We start from the raw sequence: 23,984 nt of genomic DNA, 5'->3' as shown, positions 1-23,984 counted from the left end.
CCGTTCGGGAGACAAACAATATCAAGAACTATCATCAATCTGTCCAGGACGTAGAGAGTCAAAAACCTGAAATCGAATTCGTTCATGGAGGTAGTGGAAATCAACCATCTCAAAAGTTAAACAATGTTAGAGCGTTGGACTCACATTCGCGTGATCCTGGGGTCGATTTCCGGCCCGTGTACCCAATTTTCGGCTTCCATTCAGCATCGTGAGGCAAACTGAGTAGTCATGTGAATAAAAGATGTAACGACCAACAAGTCCAGAGAACTTCTGATACACCAGTTGAGGCTACGCACTGGCTATGTGTTTGTTACAAGACTGAATACAGTTCTGCTGGTCGCTAAGAGATGTCGTTGAAGTCAGGAGAGAATCCAGGACGGACTTCTGGAGGGATTGTAATACTGCTACTTAGAGCTACTTTTAAGAGCTCCAAACTCTGGGATGGCTTTTATTTATATATAAAATAAGAAAGTTTCTTCTTCTGGGGGGCGATTACCTCCCCTGGATCCGCCCTGGTTGGAGTAGGCTTAGATTACACGCCAGTGGTTAGTTTACATTTAATAGGTAAAACAATATTCATAATTATGTGAGTAATAACGATTTTAATGTAAAATACAGTAGCCTAATAAATTATTATTATTATTATTATTATTATTATTATTATTATTATTATTATTATTATTATTATTATTATTATTATTATTATTATTATTATTATTATTATTATTATCGACTTCTCCTCTAATAAAAAATTTGTCATGCCAAATATGTTTCTTTTTTCTAGGGGATTCATTCAAGAAATCAGTATGACCCAGAGTATCAGCTTATGACATCCGTGTCTACACCTGTATTCGATAGAAGAAACTTCTCTGAGCAGGTAAATCAAAATTTTCTACGAAACATACTAATGCACGTAAGGTAATTTAGTTTATTTTTTGGGGGGAGGTGTTATCAAGATTCCCGAGACTAAACAGGAAAATACTCATCAATATACCTCGTTAAACAGAAACCTTTACCCCTTTCACAAGACAAAGACAGTGTCTCTTAAGTTTGGAATTTTTACAGTTTTTCAAATATTCTTCTTATGTGTCTCTATGTGTAAATAAGTTTTATTTTTTCCTTTCCTTTTGTCCTCAGGGTGGGTAAACATTTACATTAAAATGTATAAAGTTGTGTTTCGTTTACTTTTGAAAAGGTACCCCCTACAATTTGATTCTTCGTTTTCATGTACTCAGTTCTAGCAATAATTATATATGTTATGTATACATTGTGTTTCAAAACAACACCGACAACGTTTGGTAGGTGGTTCCTGACACCAGGGTAAGACAAAAAGTATAGACCAATCTGGGTTCAGAAATCCGTCATTTCGGAGTTATTGGCTGCCGAAAACAAGAGAAAATGATCTTTAAAGGCCGATAGCTCCAAACCTATGGAACCTACCGTAGTTCGGGTGAAAACTTCACTTAGGAACTAGTATGTGCACTATTCAAAAATACGTTTCTCAGATTCTTAAGGTACTCACGTGACCATTTTTATAGAGGGAATTTGGCTACGGGAATATAATTTGAAGTAATTACCAACTCCTCTATTAAAATTGTTGTGTAAGTACCGCAGGATTGTGAAACTTGGATATTTGGATAGGACACATACTAGTTCCTAAGTGAAGTCTTGACCCGACTACGGTAGGTCCCATAGTATTGGAACTATAGACTTTAAAGTTTATATATATTTTCGGCAGACTATAACTCTGAAAGGAAGCATTTGTGCACCCAGGTTGGTGTATACTTTTTGTCTTATCTTGGTGTCAGGAATCACTTCCCAAACGTTGTCGGTGTTGTTTTGAAAAACCCTGTATATATATTAGCTGATCAAAGTACTCATTTCACAAATAAGATGGGACATTTTATTCTCCGATATGCATACAAAACTTAAAGATGATTAAATTCGGAAAAAGGGAGTATTAATAATGTTTGGACTTCTCTGTAAATGTCTTCATCGTATGCCTTATTTCAGAACACTAATAACGATAAATAAATCCGTTTTGTAAAGGAAATTTGGGGAAATTATTTTCAGTCTTTAATGGAAGAGATAAAATTTCTATTTTGAAAACTTGTATATATTTTTTAAAACATTCTAACGTAAGAGGTAGGTTTGTTTCCGTGGGAATTATCTGGTGCCACAAAAATTTTAACAGAGGTCAGTAGTATTTCAGTAGTACTGTATTTATGTTTTTGCTCACAGTTACATGAAGATATTAATATCAAAAATAAGTTAAACTATCAGCTTAAGTCTTAAGAATATGAATTAAATGTCAATGCTTAATTACAATAAAGCCATAATATTACTTCTTTAGTCAAAAATACTGACAGTAATATATCAGACATTGTGAAAGAGAATAAGATCCTCATATAAGAGTGGCAGGGCCGTGGTTGCTCAGTGGTAGAGCGTTCACCTCTGGTGTTTGGGGTCCCTGGTTCAACCCCAGCTCGTGCCAAGTGAATTTTGTGGTGGACAAATACCGTGTGCGTGTATTTCCACGGGCTTTCTTCATTCCACCATTTTACTTATTTCTCCTCATCACCAGAGCTCCTTCGTAGCTAAGACGGTTAGCATACGCGCCTTTGGCGTAGGAGACCCGAGTTCGATTCCCGGCGGGAGTTCATGTGGTTCGGATTCCACGTTAATCAGTAGGTCTCGTCTCATATAGCCTCGCTGCTGAAAGGGACGTTAAACTCAAAATCAAAATCAACTCAACTCATCATCACCGTCTTCTTTAGCCTAACCGGCATATCCGTGGGACGTAAAACCCAAAGATTTCATTTTCATATAAAAGTGAAACGTAATTTACGTCTTCTACAGTCACGTAAAATTTGTTCTGATTCTAAATTTTGAATTAAAAAAAAGGAAGCGTAAATGTTTTAAATCTCATATATACATTACCGCATTTAAACTAAGCACAGATTTTCAAAAAAAAAAAAAAAAAGAAAGAAAGAAAGAAAAGAAAGAAAGAAAGAAAAAGAAAGAAAGAAAAAGAAAGAAAGAAAGAAAGAAAGAAAAGAAAGAAAGAAAAACGTAAATTAGCGTTCCATCTCTTCATCAATGCTTAAGATATGAAAAGCTTAATATGCTACAGTAAACTATATCAACCACTATATGTGAATTTCAGTTTTGCAGAGTATTGTATACCGACATGTAGACAGTGGATATTTTGACAATATGTTGAGAATGTTCTTCGACTCCATATAGTGCCTTCTTCACTTGATTGGCTTTGAGATTTCCAAACTATTGTATACATAACTGTAGGAAGTCTTAGAGAACGCTTCTATCCTCTGTCCGACGACAAATATATATAAAAGAAGTGAGAATTTGTTTTTTCTTTCTTTTCTTTTCTTTGTTTCTTTTCTTTTTTATTTCGGCCTTTATCTCTGTTGAAACGGAAGTAGTAAAGATTTCCACACTCTTGAAATTGGAGCCCCATAAAGCAAAGAAGGCAACAAATGGTGAGAATGTTTTCTTTTTAGATTCAATTACCAACAACAGGTTATATTTCTGCTAGAGACTACTGAAAATCAGAAGTGCTACAAATGTACCACTTCTAGTTTCAAACAAACAAAGATAGCAAAAGATGGCAGGATTGTTACTATTTATGAATACGGCGTCTCTAGAATAGGTTCAACCTCTATCCAGTGATGCTAACCCGTGGGAAAAATCCCATTTTGTGGAAATTTTTTACATTAATTTCTTGAAAAAGACACAAAGAGAATTCTTGTTGCACTTGGCAACACATATGGAATTTTTCGTATATATACTTCATCGACAACAATAAAAGTCTCATGGATGGGAAGTAGATTACTGTAATGAGTCCTCAATAAACATGAGATAAGGTTTTTTTTTTTTTTTTTTTAAATACCGGAAAAGGCGTACTAGTGCAGAAGTACCTTAACAAAATGTCCATAAGACCAGAAGATAATAGGAAAGTTAAATAATGCTCTGGTATTTTTCGAAAGGAAATAATTTACGAAAAAGAAGTAAAATGCGAAATAAGAAACAACCAAGTTGGAAAACGTTCCATACAAAATGACTGAAGCATAGTGTGAGTAATAAATCCTGACAATAAATTGTACTTGTTTGCCTCATTGTTTTTTCAATTTACTTTTTCAATTAAGGAAAATACTTATTCATAAACTATTTGATAAATGTGGAAGTCCGAAGTTTATGAATAGTTCATGCATATATTGAAGAAAATGAGTGACATACAATAACTTCATTTTTCATATATTCAAGTTCTCTCTCTCTCTCTCTCTCTCTCTCTCTCTCTCTCTCTCTCTCTCTCTCATTTTACTTTTTCTTTCAATTTTGTAATTAGTATAACATGAGAAATTAAAAAGCAAAATGGGAAATTCTGCCTCTAGAAATGGGATTTAATAACGTTTTATATTGGTATCACTGCCTCCATCTTCGTCTCCTCTATTGAAACCAGAAGTCATGGATGAAGCACTTCTGGTTTCAATATTAAACCGCTATAGAACAAAGACAGCAAGAGATGGCAGAATTCTTATTATTTATGGATACTACGTCCCTAGAATAGGTTCAACCTCCACTTTATCTCATCTATTGAAGCTAGAAGTAGTAAAACACTTCTAGTTTCAAAACTGAATTCGTAAATTTAGAAGTCTACAATGTGAAACGCAACTATCTTGTTTAAATAAATAAAAATGTTACTATGCTTTCATTAACATCTTTTCTTCTTTTACTTCAGAATGATGAAAGAATGGCCGAATTGCTTGGTGTGGTTGGTACTGACGTGCCAATAAAACATATAAAAAAATTGGTACCACCATACAAGGTAAGTTGAAAAACATATAAAAAAATAAATTTACAATGGGTATCGGGTCACACTTAAACATCCATTTAATATTTTCAATTATTTATCACAAACTCAGAATGTTTATCATAAATAACAGAATTGTTTATCATAAACTCAAAATATATTTATCATAAGTAATGATAAGACTTGTTTATCATAAACTGAATGTATGATAAATATTGTCATAGGCCTGGAAATTCAGGAAATGAGTGTTGAACTTGAAACTGATAACGAAAAGTTAGAGATGATAAGTTAGAGATATGCTTACATTACACTGAATTAAGAAATTTCATTAAAATTTAATAGTCAGGGAAGAAATTATTTTAATTACTATTAACTTCTGTAATTAATTACTAATAGAGACACTAGGGGGAACATAATGGTATGTCACATTTTCTAACTCGAGAAAACTGGGGAAAAAAGATCAACGTTCCCATGCACTTTAACGCAATGGCACATAGCAAACAAACTTCTTCTACCATCTGCAGGTACATATGCGAAATTAAACTACCTACATACTATTCTGTGGTTCAATTCCAACCTATTCTACCTAATAACTCAATTTCGTTAAAAGTGGCGTTTACCATTATGTTCCCCCGAGAGGCTCAATTCTCTAATTAATTGGAACTAATAACAGAAAGAAGAAGAACTTAAATGTAAATTAATTTTCATCCTGAACTACAAATTGTTGACTTAAATGCACTCAGTAGAAATACAATATAATATACACTGTGTCTTACACAAGTTAGTTGAAAACTACACTCACTAATCTTTACAATATATTTTCCCCAGTAATTATCTGAGTTGGATTGTAAACTTCAATATCTTTACATAGATACATTTTAAAATATGCTACATTTTACTTAAGGGACAAGTTGTCTATTGATTCCTTAGGTATTAAAGTGTTCTAAGATTTTCTTAAATTGAAAAAAAAACACGCTTACGTAACAACTTCCAAACATTATTCTATGAATTAAACTTATTACCCGCTCCTTGTTTATTTGAGGTAGTTATGTTTCTGGCAAGTTAACGTTTATTAATATCCTCACTCTACATCATTCTGTTTCTTGAGTATTTCTTAAAATTATGGTATTTCCTTGTTAAATGTTTTGGCATTATTACTCAAATAACTCTTTGACAAAAACCATTCACATGCCAGTATTGTTCACATCACAGAACTGTGTTGTATCTTATTTATTAAGAAAATATTTGTGTTGAGTTTGAGCTTATAGCAGAAAAAAATAGGTCCAGGAAAAGTTTTGTTTTCTGGGTTTATGAATCTCTTCTTGATACAAAAGTGGGTTCTCTTCTGCCCACGTCGATATTGTCTTTCTGAAATCGCAAGATCAAAGAATATTTGGCATAATTCAGCTATATAGTCATATTGATATTTAATTGAAGAGTCTCCCATTCATCGGTCTCTATTCAAGTTTCGTGACAGTAAATTTTTACCTTGGTAGAATTCAGCATGACAACTATCATTATTGTGATGTATTCCTAAGTATCACTCACAAAGATCTTACGAATTGGGAGTGCAAACATAAGTCTTTTATAATGCCTATTAACTTTAATCTTCTAGTTAATTACCCATAAACTCTAGACGCCCTATCATAAATTAACACATAAGTCTTCACTACTACTAATTATGAAATATATACTTACTATAGATTAATGACATTTACACATTTAACAATTGCCCAATTCCAACAACTGTTGTAGGAAAATTCACAAAGTTTAAGATAACTATATTTTACATTTTCCCGTCTTGCATCCATCCTAGCATTTTATTCAGGATTGTTGTTTTAATCTTGTAAACATATATAGCCATACGAAGGTGAAATAGTGTAGTGGTGTATACAACGTCGTGCAATTATATACAATCTATCTACTCTACCACTTGTTAGACTGAACTATTATGTCATCATCGTAAGGCTATTACACTATTATTCCTTAATCTATTAGTCATTACTAATGGATCATCAAAATACAAACAGCCAAACATAGAAATACAACTATCTTCTCTATGGGTTCATATTCACATTTTAATTAAGTTTAGCGTTTCTTAATGCAATGCTATCACTTTACGTTTATCTTGCGAAATGTAATTTGCTTAAAAATGAACATTTGAAGTACATATTTCAAAATTAAGTAATGATCATTTCTCTTTGTTTTTTTACAGCTTGGAGTCAACGGATATTCTTTTATAATAAATAACAATGGCCACGTCCTTTATCATCCGGACCTCCGACCACTGGTAAGTACATTTCAATTGTAATAGAAATCTGAAGCATTGAATAAGAGAAAGTGAAAAGCCCGAAGTTATATTCAACCAATCATCTTTCACTTTCTTGTCATCTGGAAATGTAAGGAATACCATCTAAAATATCAAAACTAAGATCCATTAAAAAAAAAAAAAAATTAAAAGAAGGAAACTGAAATTTATACAGGGTGTATCAAAAAGGACTTTACAACTTTGAAAACTCATATTAATTTATTCATTTATCTTAGAGACATGGTTTTGGTGTCATTTTGTAGCAAAATACATCAAGTTTTGACTCACGTAGTACACTAATTCAGAAACAAGCCACCGCAAGCGCTAGCGGCAATTGTAGTAAAGATGGCTGCCTTTACTGGTCTCGAGCGTGCTAGCGGTGTGTTTTGGTTTGAAAATGCAAGTCTGGGACAACTTGCAACGTAATTTCGTACGAAGTATGGTAAAGATCCTCCCAGTAGGCCTACTATTTATCAGTGGCATAAATGTTTTATTGAAACTAGATATTCAATAAAACATTCGGTTAGACACAACAAATCTTCAAGTCGTCCCGTTACATCTAAAGACGTTGTAGAGCAAGTGAGACAAAGCTTTGTGAACAGTCCTACAAAATCAACGGCGGCAAACTTCTTGACCGCGGGTATAAGGTGAAAAAAAAACTTGATGTATTTTGCCACGAAGACACCAAAACCATGTCTGTAAGCTACATAAATAAATCAATATGAGTTTTCAAAGTTATAAAGTCCATTTTGATACACCCTGTATTCAATGTATGTTAAAATTCTTATAAGTAAAGTAGGAAAGACTTCACATCCGAAATAAATAAATTAACGAGAAACGGCTTATATTGTGCCATGACTTATAATAATACTACTAAAAGTTCCGTTTTATTTCGATTTCCAAATTAATTTGAGAGATTGTCGACACTCGGCTTTCAGGAGTATTCTTCCCCTGACTTTTTCTTTAAACCAAAATATCGTGACGTTTTGCAGTCATGTAATTATTTAATGCATCATCCGTTATATGCTTCATGTTAACTTTTTTCCGCAACTATATTTTTGACAGAACCTTGCGGATTATCACAACACTGTCCGTTATTTACAAAGCAGTGTAAAATACTTTGATATTTCCTTTATGTGATAATGGACAAATTTAGTACTATTAGTTGTGAACATAATTGAAATAAGACTTCTTTTGAATAGAATAAACATAGAATGTGACCAACCAACAGAGCAAATAGTAATACAAATATTGAAAAGTTGTTATACTATTATTAACTACATCATTTACTTAGTTTATCTTTTGGAAAACAGGAAATAAAAACGTTATGCTCATATATATTGATGAATGAAGGAAAAAATCCATTTTCTTTTATTCCCTATCTTCCAATGGTGCATGAAATCTAAATCTAAAATATGTGTGACTAGGCTAGGAATAGAACCTCATCTAAATGAGAACCAGAGTAACATACTTTCATATGATATGAAGGCTCACCACTAGCCTCAAAAGAAAATATACGTACCTGGTATAAGAAGGATTGGGTAGTGGGTGGTTAGCACATATTAAGCTGGAGACATATTCGGCTAGAGGTCTAGTTCCAATTTTTTCTCTTTGGATGGCAAAAATATTCATCTTGCTTGCTTCCCTTGCAGAAAATGATAGTTCACCTTGATGAAAATGAAAAAATTTTTTTAATGGAAGAAAAGAGAACAAATGGACGAAAAGAAGAACAAGTTACAATCAAATATTTGTAGGAATGTTACAATACCTCCTGTAGAAATTAGCCAAAACAGAATCGTTATTCAAGATGTTTTGATATTCCATTACAATATCATTAACAAGACATACTGTAGTTTCTATAGATTCTTAGTTTTATTTTCACAGTTTTCAAAATGTTTGGAAAGCAAAGGACAATGCTAATTTTGGGCCAAATTTTGGAATATACTAGAAACAAAATATCAATTGGGAAGCGTAGCTTTAATAAATAAAAATTATAAATTCATTGTCTAAATGCGCTTAAACTGATTTTCCTGACATATTTCTGTTGCCCTGCTGCAGTCATCCCTTGCTTGTCTATGTACAGATATGGATTGAAACCAAACGCTCCTCCATATCCTGAAGTACTGACCTAAGTAGAGTAGCGTGGTTTTAACAACGGTGAGTTTGTTTATGGACCTCTCAAGAATACATTGAATCACTTAGATTAAAAATTGTACAAACATCCGAAAATATAAGATACACCTATAAATTTATTTTCTAATGGTAATGACGACAATGTAAGCTTAGTAGTGTTTCTTACATTTTCGAATATTTGTACAGTTTTATTTAATCTAAAAGATTCTTTTTGTTCTTGAATGATCTATAAATAACCTCAACGATGTTTAGACCACATTACTCTGTTTAAAGAGAAAAAGTTACTTTAGGATATGAAAGGGATTTTGGTCTCAATAAAGGTTTATTCATAGGAAGGTTGCAGGCTGTGGAAGGTTGCAGCAAAGCAGTCGAAATATTGACTGGAAAATCAATTTTAGCACATCTAGGTAAGTAATTTGCAATCTTTATTCAATAACGAAAATAATTTATATAAAGAAATTATTTTGAATTGCTGCCGTTCATCATATTTCTTTAATAACTGAAATGTAGGTTGGTCCTTTCTCACATTGAATGTTTCTCTTATAAAATTAATTGTACAAGAGTAGCATTTACTATTAGATTTTTTTTTTACACACACACACACTGACCAGTCAGAACATTATCATCAGTTACCTAATATTTGCTTTATATATCTGTCTTCGGCTCACAGAACAGCAGCAATGCGTTTTGAAAGCAATGAGACTTTGGTAGGTGGCTAGATGCATTGCGCACTACATCTGAATTCACAAGGCACTTAATTTCTGAAATTCCGCGAACAGGGTCGATGAACTTGGACCTGACTTTCAATGACCCCCAAAGAGGTACAATTGGGTTAAAACTGGGTGAATTTGGGGCCATTGTAGCAATTGAAATTCACTACTGTGCTCCTCGGATCACTGTAGCATAACGTACGCCTTGTGACAAGGAGTTGAAGGTGTGATTATCCTGCTGGAAGGCAGGGGTTGATTAAGATTTTTGACGCCCATAGGTACTCTAACATAAGGCTTTCTCTGTTTTCCAGATGCTTGTTCCTAGCGGGCCCCACAATCTTGCCCTATCAAATTCTGATATATCGCCGGCCTTCCTCATTCTACACATAAGCATCACACTGACTGATCGAGTATTGTCCCCGTTATTATCTGTCAAGTAGTTCTGCTATGCCCCGTGCCTCTTAGGCCAGCCCAGCGACTTCGTTAAAAGAAAGGACGGATGGTCATAATGGTTGGCTGTTGAATATATATGATATTTAAGATATATTTGCATATATGTTACTTCCAGTAATCCCATAATTAGTTATAACTGCTATTCTAAATTGCTATGCACTATTTTCTTCTGCTACCCTAGTTTTGGCATAAGAATCACCTCATTTAATTATCAGAATTAATTAGTACCTTCTTTCTCTAGTTTTTACAACGCTTTTTTTTTATTTCATCATACCATTCTCAATACTTTTCATTACAAACATACACTATAAATGCAAATCGCTGGGAAAAGCAACGTTTATTTTAAAAATAATAAATGTGTGACAGTTTGCACAGCGTTTGATGAAGCCAATATGTTCTGTTAGTCGCAAAACTGTCACATATTTATTATTTTTTTAAATAAACGTTGCTTTTCTCAGTGATTTGTATTTTTAATGTAAGTTATTTAAAGTAGCAAAGCCAGTATGAACCAGTTAGTGATTAAAACAGTATCCTAACGAAAAATATACATACATAGCTTATAATAATCCTTTCTTCCGTTGTGAGAACACAGGTAATAAAACACACTTTAAGTTTTCCGAAACTCTGTTACTTCCTTTATCAAGAATAATTTTAAGAAAACATATATGAATAATTTGGATCAATTGTCACTCTGAGAGATATATTCAAAGGTAAGATATTGAACTACAAAGAAACAAAGAAAACAAATTTGCAACAGAAACAATATATTAGAGCTTTCTTTTTTGTTTTTGTTTATTTATAGAAGTTTAGCATACCTTTCAGCATCGAGACTATATGAGAGGTGGACCTACAGTTTACGGTGGAATCTGAGTCACTGTAAAGCGGTCAATGCTGTCCCACCGAGAATCGAGCCCGGAACTTCGTGCGTTAGCAACTAGACCAGTGGAGACGGCTATTTGCAAATAGCTTTTCTTTCTTTCTTTCTTTTTTTTTTATATATACTCCGAAGTTTCACTCTTTCTATATATCTCTCAAAGTTGCCAATATTTCAAATTAACGATATATGTTTGCTTAAAATCACTACTGATGAAGAAAATAGTACTATTGTTGAGAAATTGAGTGTCTTATTACCAGCGTTTTGATAATAGGAGAAGAACAATCATTACATAAGGTAAATATATATTCTTGGGGTAGTATTACTAGTAAGTCTACCAACTAGTTTCCTTCCTACCTTTCTTTCTGTTTGTCCTAATATTTGATTCCATCTCATTTTTTTATTTGCATTTCCTCATTGGTTTACAATTTCTCATTGTTTATTTTCTTCATTCCTCTTCTGACCCTCATACAGAGTGTTTCCAGTCTAACTTTTGTTTTTTTTCTTTTTCTTTTCTTTTTTTTTATCTCCATGATTCTATTAAGTACGTTCTGCTAATCTGAAACAAATTATTATTTTTTTCTGTTTATAGTTAAAGCAATAGACAAAGTAACATAAAAATGCTTATATAATTGCCTTTTACACAACAGTAAAAAACACTAGTTCCAATTACTAATATCTGTTCTATTTACTATCTATTTTCATGCAGATCAGTAAATCACAGGGCAAAGTAAGTATACTTACTTTCTATTTTCTTTTTAATCATCTCTTCCTTTTTCGTATTATTTAAAACTTATGAGCATTGATTGTTAAGTTACAGTGTAATGATTTTTTCTCAAAATACTTGAGTTTCACTTTTAATAGTTGCAGGATTATATAAAATAATTAACAGGAAACAAAATAAAAATTTAATATAACTTAAATAGGAGCGAATATTATTATTATTATGTAATAATTTTCTGTTTGTTGTTTCTACATTATGCTATTTATCATTGATAGCAGGGCTGGCCCTAGGTAATTTGCTGCACTGTGCAATGCCCCCCCCCCTTACTTTCTCCAGAAAGAATAAATCTTAAAAGCCATGATTTTAAGTATGCTACCTCTTCATGAACAGCGAAGGAAAGGAAAGTGCACTTGCACTCAGAAAGACCTAAACACCACAAATACAACCTCGTTGTGTTTGTTTTTTCTTTCTTTCTTAAAATAATAAAGCAAACACACCTGCAGAGGAAATCCTTTTTATAGAGTTCAATATCGAGCTTCAATCTCAATATATCAGTTTGCAATTCCAGTGAAACTAGCTCTTTTATTTTTATTTCTTGATTTTACCTCTACACCTGTTAAAAAATAATATAAAACAACTTGTTTTCACCTTCAATGATAAGAAACTTGTTTGTGACAATGACAAGACTAGTTTTCATATCAAAACTGTGATAACTAACTAAATGGAAAAGGTGTTCGCTACTTTTCGAGAATTGAGTTCTTGTATTTGACAACAATCAACCAATTCATGCTGGGATTTGTTTGACCATTTGCTTTAGCATTATCCGTGTGTGTGATCCATTTGACTAGATCTACTTATATCATTTTTTTTAAAAAAAATTACAAATGTATAAAATTAAAAGATACCGAGAAAAATTATGGATATTTTTTGGTTTGCTATTGGATAAGAAAGCAAGAAAAACAACATGATGTTGTAATACTTGTATGAAAAAAAATCATTTTCTCACGCAAAGAAGACTTAATGATATGGGGAATGTACGTGGAATAAGGCGTTATTAGAAATAATACCAACACAATTATCATTAGTAGACATTGCCGACAAACATTTAAGCCGGTGCATTTTAAATGAAGTGATTAAAGTGAATGTACAGTCGGCAACAAAAATTCTTTCCGCTTGGTAAAATTTATTTTGGGAATAACGGTAATATAGCTGGTATTTTGAGAATAACGGTGATGGTAACTTACAAAAAACTGCATTCTTTTTATTTTACTGAAAACAGTACTCAAATTATCCTTCCATTCTCCAGTTATTTATGAAATTAATTTCATCAAATGGAAAGAACTTTTGTCCCTGATTGTACAATAATAATGCAAAACATATCAGTAATGCTATTGGTTTCTATCAAGAATAATAAACAGGTGAGTTTCGATAGAAGTGTAATGTATTGAATACCGATCTTTGCGGTACGAATCTAAAACACCGGCCTTCAAACTCTGATCATAAGTAGCAGAACAATGAACATAAGTTACTAATTTTTATGTTGTTTCAACACATGTATTATGTAGATTATACTCCAAAAGCATACATAAGCAAAGGAAAATATGAAGTATCGATAAAAATTACTAGAAAGGAGTATCTAAAAATTGGCACAGAAATCTCTATTAAGAACAGTATGTATCGTCCAAAAACAGTAAATCCACTTCATTCCATAAACTTATCATCATTCCATAATCCTCCACTCCATTCATCTAATTTATATTTCCCCAAGATCAAGATCTAGTTAAATTATTTTGTCGTATCTGAAAAGTAGATGTACTACATTTCATGATCATTACGCTCATTTCCGAGATCAAATTTATCAACATGGACTCACTAATTTTAGTATTTGATACACTGTAGGTAATCTTCCCTAGCCTCTGTAGACTAGGAACAAAGTTTTCCGTAGAAACACTGTTGAATATAATAGCTCTAAACTAAGTTATTATACGAAAGTTAGTTACACCATTAATAGTAGTAAAAGTGAGTTTTTTTGTAATTTTTGACATGAAAATGTAATAAAACAATATTTCCTTCATTAGTTCCAGGAATCCCTCAAGCCAAACTACAATAGCGTTGATATAACGGAAGTAGAATTGGTGGACAGTGATGGAGGTCCTAGAGAAAATAATACCCTCCTATTGCATGTAAGTATTACTTCACACCTACACTCACACACACACACATACATACACACACACACCACAAACATAAACAAACAAACAATGCGTCTAAATGAGTGCTGCAAAGTTTATTTGATGCTTCATAATGTTTTAAAATGCATTTTTAATAATTAATAGTAATTACACTGTTGGTAAAAAAAAAAACACCAAACTCACTCTAAACAGTTGTGTATATAGATGTTCAGTTGATCAAAATCGTGTGCAAGCATGTTTGGAGGCTCATGGGGGACACTTCCAACATTTGCTGTGAAAATGTGTGTTAAAATGTGTGTGTATATGCTACGCCCTGTACATAGTGCTTTTATGCCATAAAATATAATAAATTTTGAGTAAAATAATTTTCTCGTTGCTTTGAATATGTGACAATTCAGGTGTATAGAGACTTTTTGAACGCTCTGTATAAATAAGTATTGCAGTTTTTAGGGAGGTGCTTTATGACTAGCACTATCTAGAAGTAATTTGGAAATAAGAGCACAATATTATTATTATTATTATTATTATTATTATTATTATTATTATTATTATTATTATTATTATTATTATTATTATTATTATTATTATTATTGAAGTTTAAAGTTTCTTTTAACGACGAAATTATAATATGAGACCGATAGTGTAACTTGGGATCCACATATATATCCCTTGTTGACGAAGTAAAAGTATGGTACTACGTTATTTTGTTAATGAGCAAATAAAGCTTATTTCTTAGTGCATGGCAATCAGACTATTAGATGAAAGGGAAATCAGTCACAGACAATAATTTTGTTGCTATACCTTTGTTGTGGGTGCGATATAGTATTGAGTTGCCTAAGAACCATTGATATTAATACAGAGTATTAATGATTAAAGCAAGTCCAAGAGTAATTTGTAAAATAAAATAGGTTGTGATAACAGTAGAAAATACTGCAAAAATTATATTTGCGTGTAGAAGGGTAATGTAGTAGTTTTAGGTTCCTGTGGAGAAACATGAAATTTGAAAGGATAAAGTAGAATAAAATATATTTTAAGACATATTTTAAATGTATTTTTATAAGCTATCCTGTTTTCAAATTTAAACATAGTTTCTCTAATACGGAGCTATTAAGGAGTACTTAAACAAAATATCATCATCTCCTGATCGGGTTTTAAATATAGCTTTTGAGATTTTAATTTTTAGGTAACTCATTTTTCTAGAGATAAGTTTTGGGTTACTTTTTTTAAGTAACTAATACTTTTATTAGAGATCAAAACAGAGATTAGGTACACAAAAAGAACATGCAATAGCCACTCAATTCAAAGGTTTGGTATTGTGTTGCTCATACACATGGAGATACCATTTAACAACGGAAGTTTTTGTTTCAGTTAATTTAGAAACTATAGTGAAGGAGTATTAAGTTTTCGAAATTAGTTCAATACAGGGTGTTTCAAAACAACACCGATAACGTTTGGGAGAAGATTCCTGACACCAAGATAAGACAAAAAGTATAGACCAACCTGGGTGCACAAATGCTTCCTTTCGGAGTTATAGGGTGCCGAAAACATGAAAAAATGAACTTTTAAAGGTCCACAGCTCCAAAACTATGGGATCTACCGTAGTCCGGTCAAGACTTCGTTTAGGAACTAATATGTGCGCAATACAAAAATACATGTTTCAGGATCCTAAGGTGCTCACGCAACAATTTTTATAGAAGGAGTTTCGCTACGGGCATATAATTTGAAGTATCCACCAACTATTTCTATAAAAATTGTTGCGGAAGTACCGCAGGCTTCTGAAATATATATATACATATATTAGACTTCGGACAGATATGCACTAAAAAACGGCAGAATATGCGCTAAAAGTCATGAAAATATGCACTGAAAATATGCGAATATGCACTAAAAAGAGTAAATATGCACCAATCAAAAACTAAAGTTAAATGAGAAATTTTATTATCTTTAGAGAAAAAAATTGTATTACTTGAACTACGTATATTTGGTGTATAACTACGATGCATTAATGCTACAATACACCTATGTAGTTTTCGGTATTTTCTGGCAACATCCTGCATTTGTCAGTCAAAACATTTTAGAACATCGAAAATGTTCCTTCCGTGTAATAGGTCGTTAAGGGACAGTATTTCAAAGAAGCAAAGTTACTTGCCGATGAATCTGGAAATTCATGCGTCGTTGTTCCCAGAAACACTTTATTTACATTAGACAAGAATTTTACGCCAGAATTTTTCGCGTTTATTGACTGTGCATCTTTGCCCGATTGGTCTTGTCGGAGTCTGTTTCGTTATTGAATCAAACAGCTCAAATGCACTACGAAGTCCTAATCATCACTCTTCTAATCTCGTTATGATCTTTGAAAATAAACTGAAATGAGTATTGATAAACGCAAGTTTGCTTTTAATGTTTTCAGCTATGCAGGCGTCCACGGTTCCTTGTATACATTTGGCTTCTTCGCGTACAAACAGCTCAGAATGTAAAATTAGAATTCGTATATTACAATGTTATATACAAATATAAAAGATTAGAATGCGCCAAGTATCTGTAAATAAAGAATAAATATACTCAGTAAAGTAAATAAACATTTCGGGCACAAGCATACAGTAAAACCTGCCTAGCACCAAAATTGAGCAGGACTCACAAAAATTTCCGTCAAAGATTTTAAGGTTAACGAAGATAGATCTATGATAATGTACATATAATAGACATAATGAAATAAAATAAACAGTTGTACATACCGTATTCAATTACAGCTTTTATTTTATGCTACAAATTAGTACACATGAAACTGAAGAAAAGAAAAGCCTACATACGTTTCCAAGGGATCCATTTAGTTGTACTGCGATGTCTTCAAATTCAAATTTTAACTAGCTCAGAATTTTGTCTAAGAAAAATTTGGTACCATTCAAATTAAAAAGGAGGGCCACTTCGATCACCTGTAATGCGACATCTTCAAATTCGAATTTTAACTACCATAGAATTTTGTACTATTTTTGGACATTTTTGTACAACCAATCAAATTTTTTTTGTAATATTCAAATTATCAAAGGAGGGCCACTTCAAAATTTGGGGAGTGCATTTAGTTGTAGTGCAACATTTTGAAATTTCAAATTTTAACTAACTCAGAATTTTGTCCAATTTTTGTACCCAATTTTCTTACCACCAAGAAAAAATGTACTATTCAAATAAACGGGGAAGGGGCATTACAAATTTGGCCCTGTAGTGCGACATTTTCAAATTTGAATTTTAACTAACTCAAAATTTTGTACCTTTTCTTACCACCAAGAAAAAAAATGTACTATTCAAATAAACGAGGGAGAGCCATTTACAAATGTGGCCACTTGGTTCACCTGTGGTGCGACATCTTCAAATTCGAATTTTAACTAGCTTAGAGTTTTGTCCAATTTCTGTACATTTTTGTATTACCAAGAAAAAATTTGTACCATTCAAATAAGTGAGGGAGAGCCATTTCAAGATTTAGCCACTTCGATCATCTGTAGTGCAATTTATTCATATTCGATTTTAACTACCATAGAATTTTGTACTATTTTTGGACATTTTTGTACCACCAAGCAAATTTTTTTGTAATATTCAAATTATCAAAGGATTTTTTTTTGTAATATTCAAAATTTGGGGGATGCATTTAGTTGTAGTGCAACATTTTGAAGTTTCAAATTTTAACTAACTCAGAATTTTGTCCAATTTTCTTACCACCAAGAAAAAATGTTGTACTATTCAAATAAACGAGGGAGGGCCATTTACAAATTTGGCCCTGTAGTGCAACATCTTCAAATTTGAATTTTAACTAGCTCAGAGTCTTGTACTAATTTTGTACATTTTTGTACCACCAAGAAAAAAGTTTTGTAACATTCAAATTAACTAGGGAGGTCCATTTCAAAATTTAGCTACTTCGATCACCTGTAGTGTGACATCTTCAGAAGTTGGACAAAACTATAAGCTAGTTCAAACTCAAATTTGAAGATATCGCACTACAGTTGATCGAAGTGGCTAAATTTTGAAATGACCCTTCCTCATTATTTGAATGGTACAAAATATTTTCTTCGTTTGACAAAACTGTACAAAAGTTGGACAAAATTCTGAGCTAGTTAAAATTTGAATTTAAAGATGTCGTATTACAGGAGATCGAAGTGGCTAAATTTTGAAACGGCCCTTTCCCGTTTATTTGAAGGGTACCAAATTTTATCTTGATGATACAAAAATGTACAAAATTCTGAACTAGTTAAAATTCGATTCTGAAGATGTCGCATTACAGGTGATCGAAGTGGATCAAATTTTGAACTGGTACTACTTTGTTAATTTGAAAGATACAAAATGTTTTCTTTGTTGGACAAAAATGGACAAAACTGGACAAAATTCTGAGCAAGTTAAAATTCCAAATAGAAAATATCGCACAGCTGAATGGATCTGTTTCCAAGGCCAAGACAAAATGTAGGTACTATGCCCTTTTCAACGCTCCTCCCTCTACTTTTGGCTCTTTTTGATCTATTGTGTATTTATGCCTCGTATTCCATATCTCTAGACCGGCTACAGAATGTTTTACTGGTTTTTTAAATAACCCTATGAAAATTGCACTTCGTTCAAAAACTCGCACAGTATCTAGGGTAACAAGAAAACGAAGACCTTAACAGACAACATAGTTCATAACCTCTCACAGAATATCTAAAAATTTTCTAAATGCTGCATTCCGGAACTTGAAAATTTCCGTTAAAAAGTATATTTTAATATCCATTGTTTGTAACACAGGTTGCGCCTAATCAAGGGAATTTGACACTTTTTTACCTCTAAATTTATGGAAATGTGTATATAATATTCATAAAAGACAAGAAAATTACATTATTTCGTAAAATGTAATCAAATATTTTATTATAGGGCGAAAATAATTTGTATTTTAAGTATGAATATTTAAGTCTGTTGATCCTTATATGAATTATGAATTATGCTTATCTTTTTCAGCTACGACACGATATGATAGATCAGAAAGAGGGTGAAGCAGAGCTGAATGTCAAAGTACACTGTGATGATATGGTAAGTTTAAATACTGCAATAAATTACGATTGTCTTATAGTGATTACTTCAGGAGAGAAATGAATAAATTTCAATAATTGTTAAATTGTGTTCGATCACTTTTACATTTGTGAACTTGAAATACAAAGTGATACTATTCTAAATCAAATTAAAAATTGAATCACGAAGAAGTCATGATGTGTTGTAAATATATTATTGCTTTATTGACCATATGTATTCTGTTACAATGGAGCCCAGTAGGAAATAATTTGCAATAACATCTTAAGGCATCGGTAAAGACATTATCATGACTAGGAATTAATGCTACATTATATTTTCTTCTGAGTTTAACTAACAATTGTAATAAAGTATGTAAGAGACCAAAATGTTATTTAATACAATTTTGATAAGAATTTACATCTCTAAATGATATGGCTTGATTTAAGACAATCCTTCAAAAATATCTGTACTTTTAAATATAGAAAATAGTAATAACATATAATTTTAAATATATAAATATAGAATACTATAAAATAAATCCAAATTGAATACCTAATCATTTTACTACTTCTTGTACATAATTTGCTCTCTCATTCCAACAACATCCTCTAGCTTTACATAGTCTTGTTCAAAAAAATAAGGCCACCCAATTTGATTTAAAGGAACATGTTCCGACAATCGTATGTAAGAAATTCTAATACTTAGGCTTGAAATAAACACTTTAATCTGTCAAATAAACCACACACATTTGTTTGATTTAATTCCAAGTACAGGACTTCTCAGGGTTAGAGTACAGGGCTTTTTAAAGAGAGATGGGTATCTGTTTATTATTATTATTATTATTATTATTATTATTATTATTATTATTATTATTATTATTATTATTATTATTATTATTATTATTATTATTATTAACAAGACTACATCTGTCAAAATTCCCTTCCTTAGAATCCTACCTTTCGTTTTAATATTACTTTGTGTTCTCTTATCTAACGTCTATTCGTGTATTATTCTGGTTCATTCTCCAACCCAACAACATCATTATAAAAAGGTTAATTCATTTATATTGAGCTGAAGTCAATGTGCAACTCTACTGCGCATGCGTAACCCATCAACGTGAGATTACCACGAGACAAGCAACAGTATCTCGTTAGTCACTTAGTAAGGCAGTGTGGTCGAATGTAGTCTGATGCCACCCAAACTGAACAGATTCTTGGAGGCTTTTCTTGTGACCTTTTCCAACGCTAAGTTCACGGCGTTGCGCGTCGTAGAAATGTGTCAAGTGCACAATATTCGTGTTGATCGTGCCACTGTGAATCGTATTGTACGGAAATATTGGGCACAATGTCCTGGGCCCACCACACCGACGTGATCAGCTAAAACTGTTTTCTAAAAGAGTTCATGAACGTGGTAAGTTTCTCGTGCAGGGACAAACTGTCTCCGAAAGGTGGAGCGAAACGTCAAAATCAGTGCTGCATGCTACAGACTCATGTCCTGACTAATGTACCAGTATGAAATCCCAGCATTGTATGGACAAGACGTGAACCAGACTGAACTGCATCAAAGACAAGGCATCCAGCAACACGGCGAGATCATCGCTGGAATTCTATCGCCGCATGGAACAGGAAACTGGAATTTCAACAATTCAGTTATTTGATATCCCTGTCAAGAATCTAGATACCAGTACAATGGATTGTGCTTTCGGACTCCTCAAGTGGTGCCTCTCCCGCACATCACCAGCCTGTAGAAAGCCTGTAAGGAGGAGTGGGATACAATACCTGTAGTCCAACTGCAACACAGCTTCCTGCAATGGAAACTCACATGTCGGGCAATAGTCAGTTGAGGCCAGAACCGGTTTTCGGGTCTGAACGGATCCGGTTCTAGAAGATTCGGTTCCGGAACAGTTTTCTTCGGATCCAGGCCTGGAACCGGTTCTTCGGATCCAGGTCTGAAACCGGTTCTTCGGGTCCAGGTCTGGAACCGGTTCTGAAAACCGGATCTCCAAGAATCGGTTCCTCGCGGAACCGGTTCCGCTGGAACCGAAACTTTGTGACCATCCCTACACTAAACCCGAGCAGCTGGCAGGCTGTGAACAGTGTGCTAGATGAAATGGTGGAAGCGACAGGCAGGCGCCCAGGCGGTGGCCGCTTGTCTCATTTGGCTAAATAAACAGGCAAACTGGCCAACTCATTTGGCTAAACACCCACTGGTGGACCAAAATTTTTTTTCTGGGGGCACAAGCAGGTCTGGGCGGGGAAGGCACATGCGCATGGTCCTCTTTGCATTTTTTTTGAAGGTGAACTTTGTGCCTCCTTTACGGGTCTTTGGGGGCTTTCGGATCCGGTTCTGGAACCGGGTTTTCGGATCCAGGTCTGGAACCGGTTTCTAAGATCCGGTTCTGGAACCGGGTTGAACCGGTTCTGAAAACCGGATCTCCGAGGACCGGTACCTCCGCCGGAACCGGAACTTTGTGGCCATCCCTAGTGGAAACACGACATTTCCTAGTTAAGTGCCACATTCAAATTCAGCTCAATGTACGTGAATCAACCTCAGTTTCCTAAAAACAATACTCTGTTCCTCCATTCCACCTAAGAACAGCTAGTAGACAGTAAATCCCAGATGCTTATGTCACTGATTCTTGTTTTCAACTTATATTTGTATGATTAGAAATTGTAGACATATATATATTCCAATCCTTTCTTTTCGCTCATTGGAAGTCATATTGTCATAATCTGCATTTCTCATAAATTTATATGAGGATGACAAAACATGATAAGTAAAGGCAAGCAAATCTCAACTTTATGAGTTGTCACAACTTAAAAATCTTTCAGTTCATAGTGAAAAGTACTATGTTCTTCCATCCTCGTATATTAGTAACAAATCGTAATCCTCATAACAAATCATAATACTGTACATTAGTTATCATTTGTCGCTTTATCATTTGTTATCATCAGGGAAGACAAAGAAAAAATTATCCTTAGTTAAATATTTTAAATTGAGCATTTTTCCCATATTAATTGTATCTAACTTTTAAGTGTCTAAATGTTCAGTATGCGAAATTCAACATGTTCTAGTATGGTGAACTTCTAGAAAGTTCATCCGTAAGTTACATTATTATATAGTAATGTTTAAGTTTATATTTATGTAATTATTAATATTTATATGAATCATTTGTAGCAAATAAAAACTCATAAATATTAAATTAATTGAGATAGCGCTTGTAAAAATTTAGAAAAATCATTTTGATACTAAACACTATCCATCCTAACCTGACGCCATCTTGTTCCACTCTGAAAAAATTAATCCCAAATTCCAATTTAAACCAATCACTGAAAGACTTCACAGACGTCTTCTTCTTAAAGCGAGTAATGCCTTTCTAAGTGACTTTCTGCTCACTATTATTACAACCAACATTATTCTAACTTTTAACAATCTGAAACATTGTTGCACTAAAATAAAACTATCATGAAGACTATTAATATTTAAAATAAAAGACGAATAATTGCTGAAGGTAGCAGAAACTTATATAAAATTATGATATAAAATGATATAGTAAAGTGATATAAAATGAAAATGTTATAGTTATTTCATTTAACCATCGTTTAAAACTCATTAACAAAATACCGGTACATCCTTTTTCTTAACATTTACAAAATTTGCAAACTGGCGTTTTTTAATCAGCTAGAAAACATCGGGAAAGAAAGAATATGATTAAAGAAATGTATTTACAGTAGACAAAACCACAACTGCAAACCATACTTTGCTTTTCACTGAAGTTTTTTTTTTTTTTTTTTTTTTTTTTTGGCAACTTTTTTATAAAACACTTTTGTAGTTCTACTATATTAGTTTTGTCGCCGGTCTCACCTATTTACAAAGTAATATAAAACAAAGGGTACAGTAGCTTCGAGATATTGGTGATCGACATGGGGAGTAATTTGCCAGTGAACTAGAAAATTTATATATAGGATGATAAGCAGTGTCTTGAAAGCACGACACTGTGGCTTACTTAGCTAAAGTTTTGTAAGTAATTGTTTTCTATTAAAATTTTTTGACATTCTTTTGTATTTTCTCTTATTTTGAAAACAATTTAAAAGGGATTAGCAATTTCTAGTATGATGCATCATATTTTAAAATATTAGTTGGTACAATAAGGGACACTTCTGGATGGTACACTTTTGCCGTAAATTTCCATATGGGTGTACCATCCAGAAGTGTCCCTTACTGTACAAGGAGATCGCAAGCGGTGGAAATAAAAAAGTAATTAGTAACCAAAAAAATAGAAGAAATTAGTAAGTTTCTTACTCGAAGAAACAATTTGTTCTTCATTGATTTTTTTTATAAGAAATCTGTATTTTGCAACATAGCTAATCAACCGTCCGTCTCATCATATACTTCTTATACCTTGAATTAACGATTAAGATATTATTTTCGGGTTACCATATTCTGAAAAAAAAAAAATGCGGTCACACTTTCATCTTGCTAAGTCGTTTCATGAACATTAACTTTCAACACAATAATGATAATTTTTATCTTTTATTTTCAAGTTCGCTTATGAAACATTGTGAAAAATATATTGAAATGAATGACGAAACAATTGAAATGAAATTATTTAACAAGAGTGCTTACAGAGGATCATATTGTTGACTTTGCATCCAAGGATGGAATTGCCAAAGAGATCAGATTTACTGTAAAATACAAATAAGTATGTGAGAATTCTTTGTTCATATTTTACAGTAG

General features: G+C 32.8%; 1 protein-coding gene across 2 annotated transcripts in view; it reads left to right on the top strand.

Moving 5' to 3' along the window:
• Window positions 1–23,984, top strand: part of stol (voltage-dependent calcium channel subunit stolid) — a 483,866-nt gene that overhangs the window by 380,167 nt on the left and 79,715 nt on the right. For both annotated transcript variants that reach the window (XM_081742355.1, XM_081742354.1), the window contains exons 10-15: window positions 785–877; window positions 4,760–4,846; window positions 7,047–7,121; window positions 12,019–12,039; window positions 14,112–14,216; window positions 19,197–19,268. In XM_081742355.1, coding sequence (XP_081598481.1) covers window positions 785–877; window positions 4,760–4,846; window positions 7,047–7,121; window positions 12,019–12,039; window positions 14,112–14,216; window positions 19,197–19,268 — 453 coding nt within the window. The remainder of the gene's footprint in view (window positions 1–784; window positions 878–4,759; window positions 4,847–7,046; window positions 7,122–12,018; window positions 12,040–14,111; window positions 14,217–19,196; window positions 19,269–23,984) is intronic.

Source organism: Thermobia domestica, chromosome 16 (genome assembly GCF_964235325.1).
Source record: "Thermobia domestica chromosome 16, izTheDome1.hap1.1, whole genome shotgun sequence".
Lineage (NCBI taxonomy): Eukaryota > Metazoa > Arthropoda > Insecta > Zygentoma > Lepismatidae > Thermobia > Thermobia domestica.
This window is presented reverse-complemented; position numbering and strand designations above follow the sequence as displayed.